Source organism: Barbus barbus (genome assembly GCF_936440315.1).
Source record: "Barbus barbus genome assembly, chromosome: 24".
In the NCBI taxonomy this organism is placed as follows: Eukaryota; Metazoa; Chordata; class Actinopteri; order Cypriniformes; family Cyprinidae; genus Barbus; species Barbus barbus.
The window spans coordinates 14773620-14791567 of record NC_136752.1 but is presented as its reverse complement, the minus strand read 5'-3'; the positions used below and the strand labels follow the sequence as shown (position 1 = coordinate 14791567).

Below are 17948 nucleotides of genomic sequence, written 5' to 3'. Positions count from 1 at the left end.
GTTTTAAAGTATTTATTCTTATACTCTGTCTGCATTATATTTATATTTATGTATTTATATTTATATGGTCTAAATATGAGCATGCTGCAGACATATTTGCCTTTTGTGTTTCTTAATGTCAAGCAGGGCTATTGAAGTTAACTAAAAATAAAACCATTAAAAAACATTTTGGTTTCCTGACATTACTTCAATCAACTGAAATAAAATACAATTAGCTAGTTGTCAAGGAAACATTTCTCATTTTTATTTATTTTACCTTGATGTACTAAAATAAATAAAACTGAAATAAAAATATCTAAAAAGAATGTTGATATATTAAAATAATTAATATACAAATAATAAAAATATAACCGAAAATATAAAAATAAAAAATTCTAACTATTAATAAAAACTATAATGGCATCTCAAAAATACTTAAATAACACTGGTGTCATGTTCAACTTTTAAAAAACACATTATTATATGTTAACTATTTTAACGCAATTATTTTTTTGCCCAGAATGAATGTGTTAAATTGACAGCCCTAGCTCTTAATTGGAGAGTTTATGAATACAAATGAAATACTTCAGCATTCCAGACAGTTGACATGACCTGACCTGCTCAACCTCACACATTCAGATGCAGATTTCCAGTAACCACACACACACCTCTAAAGTGTGTTGATTTCATGAATCTTTCCCTGAAATCTGCATCTGGGGCTAGAGATTTCATACCTGGCCATGTTGCCAGGTGCCACACATGAGACAGACCTCTATTAATGGGCTTTCAAGAATCACCTGTGCTGCCTAAAGTCTGTCTTGCAGGTTTCAGCATCTTCGTAACTCAGATGTGACTTTGAAACCTACCTCTCCCACATGTGTGTACCTGTAGAAACAGCACTTCCTGGAATCTCTAAATGAGGTGATTGACAATCTCTGTCACAATTCTGATTTCTTCATAAATGAGTGATGAAACTCAGCCATTTTTTTTACCAACCCCTCCTTCTCTGGATATGCCCATATACGGGCAGAAATGAAAGGAGTCATTTTGCATTTAGTAGGAGCATATAAATGATAAATTAATTCATTTTTGGCCAACACACGAGGAAGAGAAAACAACTAATTATAAGCACACACATTTACCTTCAGTTACAATATGCAATCTGAATGGAAAACACCCACATTTTCAATAAGTGAATATGTACTTTGTCAAGTTTAGTCATCTAATGAGTCATTTCGGAACCACCATTATTACACACTCAAAACAATAATTAATTATATTCATACCAACACAAAACAATCATATGCCTTTCTAGGTCACAGTGACATGCCTGTACTGTGTTCGTCAACAGATGAACATAAATGAGGTGCAGAGGGGGAGATAAGCTACACTGAGTCAGTCTCTCAAGTAGGGCTGGGCGATATGAGCAAAAATTCATATCTCTGTATTTTTTGGCTGATTTGCGGTATACGGTATATATCTCCGTATTTATACACTTTTGCATTTGGATTAAACAAATAAAGTGAATGTAACCATAGGCATATATTATATTAAAAAGGGTTAAAATCACATTACATTCTAACATAACATTGCAATCTAAAAATAAAAAAATGCTTTTTAAAGCAGAAGTTAAATTTACTAAACTAAAAATGAAAATAATAAAAAAAAGCACAGACTGAGTAAAAAGGCTGTTTTGATAACCCCATTACAGTTAGTGCTATCATACAAATATACTTACTTGTAGGTTTAAAATTCTACGTCACATTTATTGTTTATTAACTACAAATATTTCAGCAAAATTTATATTTTAGTCAGAATTATTGCGCTCCTATTACACTGCGCGTCATTTACAGATGGAGAACATACCTGTGAAATGTAAATTATGCATTCAGGAAAACAGCACATCTCAAACACATTAAACAGCGCGAGCAGCATCTCTGTCAGCCTTTCTGTCAGAGCATCTGACGGCGAGCACTTTTAAACTGACACTAAACTATAGGCTTCTATAGTTTTTTTAAGCCCTTCATATAAAGTTTGTCACATGTTTAGAACAAATTGTACTATGCACTTCCTCCGCAGCAGCTCAGTCTGTGTCCTCCGCTCGTTTCAAACCACTGTAACTATATCGATATAAACGGTATTACCTTCTATCGTATCGCTTATAAAGAATATATCGATACATCATACAAACTCGATATACCGCCCAGCCCTGCTCTCAAGCTCAATATACCTAATTATCAATATACATAAACAAAGAAAAATCCCATTAATTGAGGGTGATTAATTATAATAAAAAATATAGAAAATAAACAATTAATTGTGCCTCATACACAGATTCCATAATAAGAAATTTTACTATTAAAATAATCAGAGTATAATGTTATTCACAAGATTAAAATGTGTGATTCATATGAAATATGATTTAAATACACAAAAAGTGTAAATATACAAAACTCATCATTACAATATGTCTGCACAAGGTCAGATATTTTTTACACTTAAAATATGATTTCATGAATTGGAAAGTGACTTTGACATGTAGAAAATATCTAAACCATTTCTGCTTTTCATGTATTAAGATCACTAAAACGGAGTTATCTGTTTTTGCAAATAAACTCTTCATATAATGTTAATAAAGTTCTTTGCACATAAAAAAAAAACAAATGTGTGAAAAAATGATTATTTTCACCCTCATTCTGACCCTCTGTCTAAAAAGACCTGTTTTTAAGGGGGATGTTCTTTAAGGCTTGTTAGTATTCGGCCACTGTTATGATTGGCTAACGCCATTGCATAGGAAACAGTATTAATGCCCCCTCACTATTGCATGTGAGTGTTTTGACAACATGATCAAAATAAAATGGTCATTTCCAGACATAGCATTATGAAATCATTTAATTACGGTTTGTGATGCATGTGCTGTCAGATCTACTACTGCTTCATCTTTCAACAAATGTTTCTTTGTGAACTCTCCATGACACTGTACCTCGTTCACAAAACAAAATACTCGAAACAATCTTCGTGCACGATCCAGGATGCCATGAAAAATAAACTATCCACTTGTTCCTTTACCCTGGGATTCTTCTGAAATCTGCCCTGAACGAGCGGTTTAAACTAAACGAGTCAAAGCAAACATTCTTTCACTCCATTTGCCCTATTGACAACAGACTGTGTAATGTGTCAGAAAGCAAATGTGCATCCATTGTAGACAAGATAGAGGATGTGATTATAATTTCTATTTGCTTTTGATGCCAGTGGGTGGGGCCTATGGTGAGAAGAAGAGAAAGATTCATCAACATCTTGCTCTTGAGGCTGGGTTTATGCAAATTTTTGTGCCCGAGTGACGTCACCTTGCACCTAAGACCCAAAATGAGACATTGATTAAATTAATGTTTTGTTTATAATGAGAGGACACTTTTAGCTATGAAACTTTAGAAATTCAAAAAATATTTTACATTTTAGTTTAGTATTATTACTGAACTACAGAAAGTTTATTTGATACGGTGTTATTGGTGTATATGGTGAAATAGTGTCAGAAAATGACAGCAAACCATATAAAGATCTTTCAGTAAAGAAATTACTTTCTTGCAACCAAATAAATGTTAACTGTATTAAATTTCAGAATTAAATCACCAACCCTGTATATAAAGCTCAGTATAAATGCTGCATTGCAAGTCAAAAGGACTTGATTTCAGTCAAGAGGTTTCATTCACTGGTTTGTGTAATAAAACTTCTACTGAACCTCCAAAAATAACATGCACCCATTGCTTAGATAAAAATAGCCTATTAATGACATACAGCCAATGACATGACATTCATCCCTCCAAAATAAACCTCTAAAAGTGCTAGATAAAGATTAGTCAATGTGCTTAACTATATTAAAAAACGAAAACACAAAAAAGGCTTATTATCCTTGAATTGAGTGACTCATGTTTCCTGAAATGTACTGGTGTCTGCAGGTTGATTATGGGTAGTTGAGAGAGAAAGGCCAGCACTGAGTGTTTTTTTAAAAACCAGTCCTGCTGCTCTGATCAACACAGAATTCTGATATGTTTGCTTGAGTCCTCCTCATCAGGACCAAGGAGAATCTGAGTCTAACAGCGACGTTTTTGCACATTTTCTGCATTGATTATGAAACAAACTCTGCAGGATTCAGTCGAACAGATTTAAACATGCCAAGTATGTTAAACAAAGCTGAATATGATTAAAAAATCTACTAAATAAATATACAAGAGGAACATGTAGAACCTGTAAAATCTCTGTGGATGTGGGTTTGTAATAGGATGCTAATGGCATGCTTAGTGCATAATGCGCAGTATGTACTACACACTATTAGTATGTTACATAATTGTCACTAACCATGACTGTCATTGATTATTGCTCAGCATTGTGGGATACAAATCCAGCACAGTGCACCAACTAGTATGTAAAAATACAATAAACACTATCAATACTATAAACTGCATAAATAGCAAAGATAATTGATTGTATACAATTCCAAACATGTATGTGCACAATTCCGTGTAACATATGCTTTATTTTGAGGACATTTAAATATGTATCTCCATGTTGTTGACCTACATTCTACCTAAGATGACTACATTATTAGATGAAATGAAACGGATGAAACTGGATACGAGTACCTGAGCTTGTGCATTTAGGTAGAATGTAGATGTATGAAAATTAAAAACCACACACACACACGTACTCACGTACACACGTACACACACACACACACACAAAGTTACGATGACAGAATTCATTAGCAAGGAACATTCCTGGACTGTGAGTCTCGCCAAAGTCACGCTATGTACCAAACCTCACTGATATAACTCATCTGTTTAGCATCTAAAATGTCAGACACAGAGGTACATGTGTATTGGTGTAAATATTCCAGATTAGATGTTTTAATGTTGATGTGTGTCTTTGTGTAAGTGAGTTAAGTCTGTGTCTTAGTACGGCAGTTTTAGTACTTAGTTCTTTTAAGTATGTAACGTGAGCTCTTTATGGCTGATGTGTGTCAAAGACAGAAATCTGACCACCAGTGAAGAGACACAAACAGCAACACATTAAAAGATGATGTTCTTTTGTGTCCAACTGCTCCTTCTATCCCAGATTTCTTTACTGTCATGTAAATATTCCATCAAAAATATTTCTGGTCTAAAATGATCAAAGAAGCAGTTGAGAGTAGTTGGCAGTTATATTTTCTTTTATTTTTAAGTCTTGGGTCAGTAAGGTTTTTATTTAAAGAAATAAGACTTTCATTCAGCAAGGATTTATTAAATGGATCAAAAGTGACGGTAAAGAAATGTATAATGTTACTAAGGATTTATATTTCAAATAAATGCTCTTCATTTGAACTTTCTATTCATCAAATAATCCTGTATTATGGTTTCCACAAAAATATTAAGCAGCACAACTGTTTTCAATATTGATAATACTAAGAAATGTTTCAAATCATCATTCTAGAATAATTTCTGAAGGGTCATGTGACACTGAAGACAGGAGTAATGGCTGCTGAAAATATTTTATAGAGCAAACAGCTGTTAAATTGTAATAATATTTCACAGTATTGCTGTTTTTGCTGCATTTTTGATCAAATAAATGCAGCCTTGGAGAGTTTTTTTAGTGTATGTTAGTGAAGACCGACAGTGAACTACTGAGGAGAGAGAGTGTGAATAAGATTGAGAAACAATACAATTTTTTCTACAAGAACTTGATGCATACACACACAGATTTAAATGGTGACCAAAAGCTTTGACATTTCTCTGTCAGCACTTAGTACATATTTTCTGTGCTCCATGTTAATATATAACATTTTTCCAATGATATTTTCATATCAGTTTTCATTTTTCAATTATATTTTCACTGTCGGTTTACATCCTTATCATTTACTTCGGTTCAAAGCCATTGAAGCATCACATATCTAAAGAAGTAATCTGAGGCCTACAGCTGGCAAACAACTTTTCTTCCCAACTGTGTTTCTCCTGAGAACTCATTCTTCCAGAGCAGTGTGATTTGTTGATGCATTTCTAATGCAAAATCAAGATAACAAATAAAAAAAATATTTTTTTTGATGGCAAAATACTAGGACAATATGTTCTTGCATTATCAAAAACAAAAGAGATAATACATAAATTAGATGCAGTCCACTGGTGATCAATGAGGATGTGCTATTCAATCCCCATCATGAACGCAGCGGTGCAGAGTTTTTAATGAGAGGGCTCACTTACAGTTTCATAACACACCATCTGTGAAAACAACTCGAGGAACAGAGTGGATTAAACTCTACAGATCAGCATTGCCAATATGATTAAGTCTGTTTTGAAGCTGGACTAAACTAACAAACTTCAAAAGACAGGATTTTGACTAGAACTAAAATGCAATTAAATGAAAAATCCATCAATAACAGTCAGTGAAACCGTAGCTTGCCAAGTTACAGGCTTGTGATAATTTAAAGCAGGTCAGCTTGTCAAGCTACTCTCTTGAGGAAATAGTTAGCAACCCTACAAACTTCTAACTAACAGAAGCTACATAAATACATCACTTTTTTAAATTTATTTTATTTTAAAGAAATCTGTTATGCTTACCAAGGCTGCATTTATTTGATCAAAAATACATAAAGTAATATCGTGAAATATCATTATTTTTTTAAATTAACTTTTCTATTGTAATATATTTAAAATGTGTTTTATATTTTCAAATTTTAAATATAATTTAACACAATGCTGCTTAAGACAGAGGTGTGCTGCATTGAGAATCAAGACGGCCAAATCTCACAGTCTCTCAATCTGCAAGGGCAGGCGAGTGGATACAATCTCTTTCCAAGAGGCAAGGGAAGAATTCCAGTGCTCTCTGAGCAACCAATAAGAAGTCTGGGCAGAAAGTACTCAGCTGAGCTCACAGACAAGCATATGGCAACTACAGTCACAGCTCAGCTGAAAGATGACCTTAAGAGAATTGATCAGAGCTACCTTCCTGGCAAATACAAACTTTGGTGCTACCAGTTTACTCTCTACCAATGTGTCATGTGGCCGCTTAAGATGTGTGAAATAACAGCAACAACAGTGGCAAGGATAGATGCCATTTCCAAAAGCTATATCCGCAAGTGGCTTGGTGTTGCGACGTCTCTCTGATTCAGCATTGTTCGAAAGAAATGCTCTTCAGTTCCCGCTAAAGAGCATCTCACTTGGGTACAGCCTGGAGATGACAAGGCTGGTGCTTGAGCTCAGACAATCAAGTGACCATTTTGTTTGAAATGCTGGTGCCAAGTTTCAGAACGGTAGGAAGTGGAAGGCAGAGGAATACATTGATAACACCATTGCCAACCTGAAGCACCAAGAGTTGTTTGGAAAAACCCAGCATGGAAGATAGGGTCTCGGTTGGGGTGAACCATGCAAGTTCTGGTCAAAGGCATCGACAAAGAAGTGGAAAAAAATAGTGGTGACAGAAATGATGTGATTAGTAAAGGAAAGACTTCTTGTGACAAAGGCCAACAAGGCCAGTGGACGAAGTGGGCCCACTTCTTGCCAAGGTTAGTCAGCTATAGCGAGCGACCATTGGAGAATTCCCCAAGCCAGGTTAAGTTTCATTATTAGAGCAATTTACGACACGCTTCCTAGCCCAGTTAACCTGGCACAGTGGTTTGGAGCTGAAGAAATCTGAGGCTTGTGTGAAGGGGCTCAGGGAACACTCTGAAAAAAACTGCTTTGGCTCAGGTCCGCTACAGGTGGCATCATCACCAGGTGCTAAGGAAGCTGGCAGAATACACAGAAAGAGCAAGGGTGATGGCAAACAAGAGGCATCAGAGCCTTAAGATTTAGCCTGTCCAATTTGTAACAGCAGGTCAGTTAGTGCAGAAATGCCCTCCTAAACAAAAGGCATCAATCCAGGCTAGTTGAAGGGACTGGTCATTATAAGTAGACCTGCATAGGCGGCTTCAGTTCCCCACTTCTATTGCTCAAACCACATTGAGTGTGGACCTTGTGGCGTGGTCCGAGAGGAGCAAGCTTGTGAGGTCAGAAAAGCTCTGGTGAGGTCAGGAAAGCCATGAGAGACCTTGCCGAAGAGGCAGAGAACGGAAGCTTTTGGCTTTGGCTGAGGAGGTATGATAAGAGCTTTGGTGTGAAGAAGCCTCAAGGTATAAGGACCTCAGATCTAAGTCCAGCCAGAGGGAGCAGCAGTGAGATGCCCATGTCCACTGTCCCACCACCCCGAGATGTTCTGGGTGGTGGGGCACTGGACAGGGATGACTTCCTGTCACGAGGTGAAGGGTGGCTCCCAGCTGAAGACCCTGTGGCTGGCAATTTGCCACTGGCAGAGGTGCATCAGGCAGTAATGCCCAGCAGGTCTTACCATCAACCTGTTACTAACCATAACACAGCACAAACAGTTGCGCTGCTTAATATTTTTGTGGAAACTGTGACATATTTTTCAGGATTCTTTGATGCATATTTGATAAATTAAACTATTAGGTTCTTTAAGAAACATCTAACTGACCCAAACTTCTTGAACATAAATTAGTTGACAACAACTTCTTGATATAAATGATCTGAATCACCTAAGACAGCATTAAACTTGACCAGATGAATAACAAACCAGGTATGCTAATGTAAAAAGCTGAAACTAAACTAAAATGTGACTTCAATATGAAATATTTTACTAAAACTAGCTAAATGTCAGTTCAGGGGAGTGCAGCTTATAATCATCTCAGTTTACCTTGCTGTAAGTCTACTTGTGCTACAATATAATGCTAAAAACAGCAATACACAGTAATACACTGCAACTGAATAAAAAAAGCATGTTACAGAAAAAGCAGCACTATTTTAAGACAGATGAGCTGTTGTCAGGTTGTGTAGTGGACACTGAGGGTTACTTTACAAAAAAAGAATTCTTTACAAGAATCACTACTTTCAGCTAATTACTCCCCAACACTGATGAATAAAACCACTAAAAACTACTGAACCAGCAGAGAACATATATGAATGACTGGACTGGAAGTGCTCTCTGGTTGGGAAAAGAAGAGATTATGTGTTGCATAATCAGCTCTTTTCTCCTATGTCCCTCAGTTTGGCTCTTTCTCTTTCTATGTCTGTCACACAAATGCACACAGTGTATGAAACACTCTTAGAGGTACAAGAGTGGATGTTCAGTTCAGTCATAAAGTATGGTTAAAAGGCTGTGACGCACTCCAGCTTCTAGTAGTCAAAGACAGTGACACACAGTCTGTCACAGGTTCTGCATGAATACTGTGAGCTAAACCAGTCTCTGTCTCTCAATAAAACATGATGATTTTTGATATTGTTCTTCATAGGTTTGTTAAGGTGAGAAGTATTCCACATATGTGTTGCCAAATGGAGTTCTGAGAAAAATGTGTCTGCTTTCTGGTAACTTTTTCCATGCAGGTAGAAGTTAGCAGACATGCAAATTGTGAAAGATGTTTTCTTTAGTAGATGTTCTTTCATTTGAATCATTCACTTCACTTAAATCAGGAAGATCAGATTATCATTTACACAATTCAACTTAAATCACTTATGTTGTGTTTTCTGATAACTTTGTAGCCAGTGGAAGTTGAAAGAATGGTTTTTATACTGAACAAACTGCTGTGCTATTGCCCTACACCAACCCTACACCTAAACTTAGCCCTCACAGGAAACTTTGTACATTTTTAGATTTTCAAAAAAAACACCATTTAGTATGTTTTTTAAGCCTTTTGAATTACGGGGACATAGGCAGTGTCCTCATAAACCACCTTCATATTGTAATACCTCTGTCATACCCATGTCATTATACAAATCGGTGTCCTCATAAACCACATAAACATGCATGCACACACACACACACACACACACACACACACACTAAACTAAACTTAAGCTGAACAAAAATGAGAACAAGGAGGTATCAGAGAATTGGTTTGGATGAAGTTATTTATCTTTATGTTTTAGGGAGGCAAGCTAAACGTTAATATGTGGCATTGCATGTTTGAAAAATGTAAATTGCACGTCACTTTAGGGTCACTGACCTGGTGTGCTCCATCACTGGGAGTGTACACAGAGCTGAACTTCTTCAGGTGGTCTCGGGCGTGACTGATACCCCTCAGTGTCTCAAACATGTTCTCCAAGGCAGAGTGAGCACGCTCCACAGTCAGCTCCTCAGGGCCTGAGACTCCTACAGACACACATACAGATACAGATGAGTGTCTAAACATTACATCAATGTTAATGAAATAATCAGTCTTTCTGGCTTTCTTCACATGTAGAAATGCTGTTTGCACAATGTTACAAATGTGGATTTACAAGGCAGAATCAAACTCAGTAAATATATATTTGGGTCAGTGCAGAAGAAATAAATACTTTTAAAGAAATATTTCAACAAAAACACATTAAATTAATTAAAATTGACAGTAAGGACATTTCTAATGTTACAAAAGATGGTTTCAAATAAATGCTGTTCTTTTGAATGTTCTATTCATCAAAGAATCTGAAAGTAAATTACATCACAGTTTCCACACAAATATTAAGCAGCACAACTGTTTTCAGCATTGATAATAATACATGTTTCTTGAGCAGCAAATCAGCATATTAGAATGATTTCTGAAGGATCATGTGACACAGAAGACTGAAATAATGGCTGCTGAATATACAGCTTTGCCATTACAGAAATAAATTAGATTTTAAATGATATTAAAATAGAAAATAGTTATTTTAAATTGTAATAATATTTCACAATATTAGAGTTTTTAAATTTTTTATTCAATAAATGCAATATTATGAGAAGTATTACCAACCTCAACATTTTGCATGGTAGTGTACATATGTATGCTTATATATAATACTGAAAATTGTGATCAATTATATTTTAAATAAATAAACTACTATTTTATACAATCTTGTATGTACTGTGGGCTCTATATTAGATCGAGCTGTATTGCTGAAAGGGAATCAGAGGACAAAAGCTCTTTTCATTGGAAGGCAACAGCTCCTGCATGAGTTAATCAAAATTTAACATGCACTCACTAAACTCAGACGCTGGGGAATGAGAGAGCGAGAGACTGCAAAAGAGAGAGAGAACGTCTCAGTTTCATTTAGGGGCGAAAACGTGAACAAAAGTGTCTGACAAAAACAAACTTTGCTGTCATTCCAGCAGCACTGATGGTCCTGAAAGTGAAGAGAGACTCAGAGAAGACAAATGGAGGACAGAACAGCACCATGGGTGGGTGAGGCTGGCACAGGTCCTGCGACAGCTGTGGAATGCAAGAGCTGCCCATCCTTCAACCAGACCAAAACAATCTCACACCTGAGAAATAAGACATTCAGCTCTGCCAGTTCAACCCCTTTGGACCTGCCAAACCCGCAGACGCATGGCTAGCGGAGCAGTACACTTATATAAGACTACAGGATGAAAAAGGCTTTATATTCAGATGCACCAGCTCAGGCACATTTTGACGAGATGGATATCTACTAATGCCCGTACTATAGCAAATGTTCATATTCTTTGATTATTATAAAATTCAAAAGAACAGCATTTATTTGAAATAGAAAACTTGTGTGTCTTTAACTTTTGTCTTTAATGTCACCTTTGATAAATTGAATGCATCCTTGCTGAATAAAAGTATTAATTTCTATTTAAAAAAAATTGGTCATGTAAATACATGTATGTACACAATAAGTACATTGTATCAAATTATTAATTTAAATGTAAGCACGTAGTAGTTAAGGCCACCTAATACAAAGTGGGACCAAAAAAATCTAATGACCTCAAACATAGGTACATATGAAAATTACAAAAAAAAAGGTTATATATATATAAACATATTCAACATGATTTGCACACATTAAGCCATCTATAAAAGGAAAAGGTTCCCAGGGTTGTGCTATCCAAACTGACTGATGAGTCTTTGACATTCTCTCAATCTTTTACAAATAGCTCACTTATAATCATGACTTGAGCTCTGGTCCCATCATTAACATTTCTGTTTTTATAAATGCATGCGCAGCGGTTATGCAATGCTTTCTGAGGCTAGCACTATCAATTTAGGCTTCTGTGGCTGTAGGCATCAGTCAGGTCTGCAAACACTCACTTGAGATGTTTACTGTAAACGTGCCACTGCTTTCAGTGCAGCAAGACATAGGGTGGATTGATACTCTTCCTAAGTAAAATAATGCTCTGTGAACCCTTTGTGCCTTAGTAAAGCTATCCCTTTGTGTTTTTGTAAAGCTATTATACCATTTGGTATAAATATTTATAATGATAAGTAGGTTAATTCTGCTTGAGGAGCAGTTGTTTAAACTGCCCAAAGATGTCATTCTTGGGCCTCTGACAGGAACAAGTGTTTTTTTCATTCTAGATGGTTCTAGAAATTCTGATTTAAAAGCTTGATAGCAAAACATATCACAAATAACAGGGGTAAGTGCATGAGTCAGCCTCTCTTCTATCTGTTTGTTACGACCGTATTTAATGTCAGGTTTCATATTTAGCCTGCTGGCTGTTTGTTTTGAGTTGCTTGTTTTCTCCCCAAATGCGTGCTATTCAGCCTCTTCTGTCTCTGCTCTTTTCTCTTGCTCTGTCGCTCCAGACAGCTCGGTGGGAGATAAGGATAGAGGGATGCAGGCAGATTTGGATGTGAATGTTTTTTTCCGGAAGATAGAAAAGCATGGTAAATATAACATGCCTGAAGTAAATCAAGGCATCTGGTAAAACAACTAGAAATTAAAAAAAGTGTGCTTTAGTGAGAGTTAATGTTTACGATTGTGCAGAAATAAGCCATTTCATAAAACATAAGAGAATCTGTCAAAGGGGTAATTCATTTCGTACAGCTCTTTATAGTTAATTTTTTCCCCGAATCTGGCAAAAACTAGCCCTACGTTAATTTGTATGACAATTCTTACCCCCACCCCCTTTCTCTGAGCCTTAAAATGTAATTTAGGTTAATTTAAATTTTTTATTTATTTTTGCTGCTATGCCTTGAAGACTACTATGTAAATGTCCTATTCACATGTGCAATGAGATATAGCACTTCGCGCAAGTTGCATATTCAAGTCCAAAATAACTGCTTTATCATTCAGTAAGTGTCTGAAGTCCACACTGCCAAATCCTCACATTTCCACAACAAGATCAACAGCGCTACTGACATACGTAATCTCTTCAGAACATTTAATTCTCTCCTCTGTCCTCCTCCACCACCTCGCACCACTTCTATAACAGCTGACGACTTTGCGACTTTTTTCACAGACAAAACTAGATTAATCAGTAGTATGTTCTCACCTCCACACACACAGGACCGCCAACCAACCACATCCATTGCTTAAACTCCCATCTTCTCCTTCCGTCCCCTCACTGAGGTGGAAGTATCCAAACTTCTCCTGTCCAGCCATCCTACAACATGTCCTTTTGACCCAATCCCCTCACACCTTCTCCAAGCAATCTCTCCAACACTCTTACCAGCACTCACATCATCAACACATCCCTCCTCACAGGCATTTTCCCCACATTTTCAAGCAGGCTCGGGTAACTCCACTGCTCAAAAAGCCTACATTAAACACTTCTCTTACAGAAAACTACAGACCTGTCTCTCTCCTTCCATTCATAGTGAAAACACTTGAACGAGTTGTCTTCAACCAGGTCCCATTGTTTCTTTCACAGAACAACAAACTGGATGCTAAACAGTCAGGTTTCTGGAGTGGCCATTCAACTGAGACTGTGCTACTCTCAGTCACTGAAGCCCTGCGAATTGCAAAAGCCAACTTGAAATCATCAGTCCTCATTCTGCTGGATCTATCTGCCGCTTTTGACATTGTCAACCATCAGATCCTCCTGTCCACACTCTCATCACTGGGCATCACTGGGATTATCTCCCTGGTAGGTCTTTCAGGGTGGCCTGGGGAGGGGAGGTATCCAAAGCACATCAACTGGTCACTGGGGTTTCTCAGGGATCGGTTCTTGGACCCCTCCTCTTCTCCACATACACTACATCACTGGGTCCCATCATACAGGCACATGGATTCTCCTACCATTGCTACGCTGATGACACACAGCTCTAGCTCTCTTTTCAACCAGATGATCCAACGGTAGCTGCACGAATCTCAGGCTGCCTGGCGGACATCTCGGCATGGATGAAAGAACATCACCTACAGCTCAACCTGGCAAAGACTGAGCTTCTTGCCTTCCCTGCCACTCCAAATCTACAGCATGACTTCACGATCCAGTTAGGTTCCTCAACAATTACCCCATCAACTTCGGTCAGAAATCTTGGTGTAATCTTTGATGACCAGCTGACCTTCAAAGAGCACATTGCAAATACTGCTCGATCTTGCAGGTTTGCACTACACAACACCAGAAAGATCAGGCCCTTTCTGACACAGCATGCTGCACAACTTCTTGTTCAGGCCCTTGTCATTTCTAGGCTGAACTACTGCAATGCTCTTCTGGCTGGACTTTCATCAAACACAATCAAACCTCTACAAATGATTCAGAATGCAGCGGCACGACTGGTCTTCAACGAGCCCATGTTAAACCTCTCTTTATCTCCTTGCACTGGCTACCAGTCGCAGCTCGCATCAAGTTCAAGATACTGATGCTTGCATATAGAACAACCACAGGCTCAGCACCCGCCTACTTCCACTCACTATTACGAATCTATAGCCCCTCCAGAAGTCTGAGATCTGCTAGTGAGTGACACCTCGTGGTACCATCACAGAGAGGCTCAAAATCACTCTCCAGAACATTCTCGTTCACCATTCCTGACTGGTGGAATGATCTTCCCACCCCTATCCGGAATGCGGGATCCCTGTCAATCTTCAAGCAACAACTGAAAACTCATCTCTTTCGACACTACTTGACTTTATCCTAAACTTAAAAAAAACCCCCACTATACCTTTCTTTTAGGGATGCACGATATTGGAATTCTGCCGATATTCGATATGCCGATATTTTTCAACTCATTTTGGCTGATACCGATGCCGATACCGATATATTTCCTTTTGTTTGGAAACAACACCAAGTCTCTCCTGTGCAGAAATTATAAGCAAAATATTATTAATTTTGGTTAGTTTTTAACAAGAACTTTATTAGAATTAAATAAAAAATAATAAAGGTTTTTTAACAGTACATTGAAGCTTTGAAAATAAATATAAATCAACTATATCAATCGCTGCATTTTTTCCCCCAGAAAGATGCAGTGTTAACCCTAATATTTTATTTTAAGATTTAACATTTGTAGATGGTCTAAAACAAAAGAGTTGTAAAAATTCTGAAAATCTTTTAGAGCTCATGATTTGTTTAAAAAATAAAACGTTACACATTAATGAATAAATCAGTATATATAAAATTATTTAATTTACAAGTGTCATGTTTGTGATTTTTTTTTCATGTAAGCTATAGCTTCTGCCCATTAAATCAAAACATACTTATTTTATTACATCAATTACTGCTTTATTTAATCAGAAACACAGTCTAAATGTTATTTGTGTAGGCTATTTTACTTCTAATTTAATTAGAAGTAGGCCAACTGCGCCCCTACTATTAAAACTACTTACAGAACGGGCATTAGGACCTGGGGGAGGCTGTCACTGCTGCCGCTGCTTGTGCTATAACGGTTTACTCTATCCCACACCGAACGCGTCATTCTGTACATGCTTTCACACATTAAATGCAGCGATCCAAAACAGTCAATCTATTCATCATTCAGACAAAACTTTGCTTCAAGAATGAGCCACATTGCTGACGTGATCTAATCGCTAGCACACCCTGAGCACATGCGAGTTAACCCCTTCCCCTTATCGGCAAGACATATCGGCATAATTTTGCATGTCAGGCCGATGCCGATATTTACATTTAAAGTCATTATCGGCCGATTTTGATATCAGTCCGATAATATCGTGCATCCCTACTTTCTTTTATTTACTCCTCCCTTGTGAGCTTGTACTTATTTGAACAATGCCTGAGACTTGGTGTTACGAGCACTTTGTCTGTCTGATTGCCTCTTCAAGATGAATCAAGTAAGTCGCTTTGGATAAAAGCGTCTGCAAAATGACAAAATGTAAATGTAAAATGTAAGTGTCTCTTTGCTGAGTCACTTTGACATGTTCACAAAACAAGCCATGCTCAAACTGTTATGAACAGACTGAAATGATCAAGGATATTGTTAAAAAAAAATAGTGCAGTGTTGTAGGTGCTACACACAGCCAGTTATTACAGTGAAAACAGTTTGGAAGGAAAAACTGTTTGGAAAAGATAATTTGTTACTTTCAGTCAATTTACTGAAACAAATCATATCAGGAGACAAATTCAAAAGTATGACAAATTAAGTCACTATTACTGTATTACTTTTTTACTCTATATCTGCATACCTGAAACACTACAATGAAGCTTTAAAAAGTTCAATAACTAATAATCACAAATATAGGGTATAATGCAATTAAATATATCTCCACACAAGCATATCCTTCCATCAACAGTTGTCCCTGACTAAGAAACTGCAAGAGATCTGCAGCAGACAGTTCATGTGTAATGTGTGTTTTTATGTAGCCACAGACTGTCGTTTGACCGTGTGCCAAGAGAAACAGAGCAGTTGTGCGATGGGGTGTTGGCTGCGGTTTAGATGGTAATGGTGATCATAACACCAAATCCTGAGAGCCAGCCAGGTGCTGGTGTGAGAACAGACAGGAGTCACACACATAAACGTGTGCGTATCCCCCACATTCTCCTCTCACGCAAGCCCTTTCCTTTGAAATACAGACAGTGTGTGCGTAACAGCCTCCACTGTTTTTATACTGAACTATATAGCAAAGAGGAGATTAACTTCATAAACACCCAAACAAACATCCTAGATCTTCTTTTGTGTGTCTGCTTACTTTGACAAAACAACAGGCTACATGACCCCCAGAAAGAGGACAGTTGATTAGAAAGATACCAGACACAACAGAGAACAAAAGGTGCATGTGTGACTGAAATAAGCATACTATGTCAAATGAATCTGCGTGTAAAATGTGGCCTTGTACACTCTTAATGAGATCCAATGAGACAGAGGTGTACAAGGTTAGTTACCAACACAGAACTCACTCTACTGAAAAACTGCACACCAATGTGTGCTTAATGGAGTCAAAAGGGGTAACATCACTGAATAAAAGTATTTGTACTAAAATGGCTTCAAATTGTATTTCTGATTTCGATAATCTGTTTCACTAAGAGATGTACATCATAATACGTAATTATCAGTTGCTTCTCCCATTGCATTACAAAGCATCAGCCCTTAATAATGTGGAATCTGGAAAGTGTATGTTATTTGTGACCAAATGCAACCTTGTGACCGAAGTCCAGCCATGGAAAATGGCAGATACAAATTCCTGGAAACCAAACAATGAGCGATTCTGAGAACAATCTCCAAAAACACAAAAAAATAACAACACAATGACCATTTCCAAAAATGGCTTCCAGACTTTTCACACTAACAAAATCATTCTAGGGGACGGAAAGATGACCTCCTTATCAGCTAACTTTGTATCAGCTGAGGCACAACACAAATATGGCACCAACAGTAATGAACACATGTAAATTCATCTCCATGAATCATGAATTTTACTTCAATTAAATCTACACAAATAGTTTTACAAAGCAAAAACTATTAAAAATGACCAAGGAAAATAGCTAAATTACTAAAACTAAAATTAAAATGAAATCTGAAAATATTAAGCTACATCAGTGTTACTTGCTTTAGTAAGACTTAGCCTATATTTATTCCACTGATTACATGTACCTGCTTGTCCATTGCTGTCTATTCAAATAGCACAATGGTGAATCATAAACCCTGTAATCAATGCAGGTTGAAAGAGTCTGACAGAACAAAAGAAGAACATTCCTTTACTTCATTCCCCTCACAGACAATAACATAATCTCCTTAATGCAATAAAGTCTACTAAACTGGACTAAACAGAGCCATCGCCCTAACAACTGAAAATGGTTCCATCCTCAAT

The 17948-nt window shown here is 37.1% G+C and overlaps 1 protein-coding gene across 1 annotated transcript in view; it reads right to left on the bottom strand.

The window, feature by feature from the left end:
- Positions 1-17948, bottom strand: part of LOC306843827 (sec1 family domain-containing protein 2-like) — a 114277-nt gene that overhangs the window by 9860 nt on the left and 86469 nt on the right. Inside the window, exon 6 of the mRNA XM_079375510.1 lies at positions 10001-10146. Coding sequence (XP_079231636.1) covers positions 10001-10146 — 146 coding nt within the window. The remainder of the gene's footprint in view (positions 1-10000; positions 10147-17948) is intronic.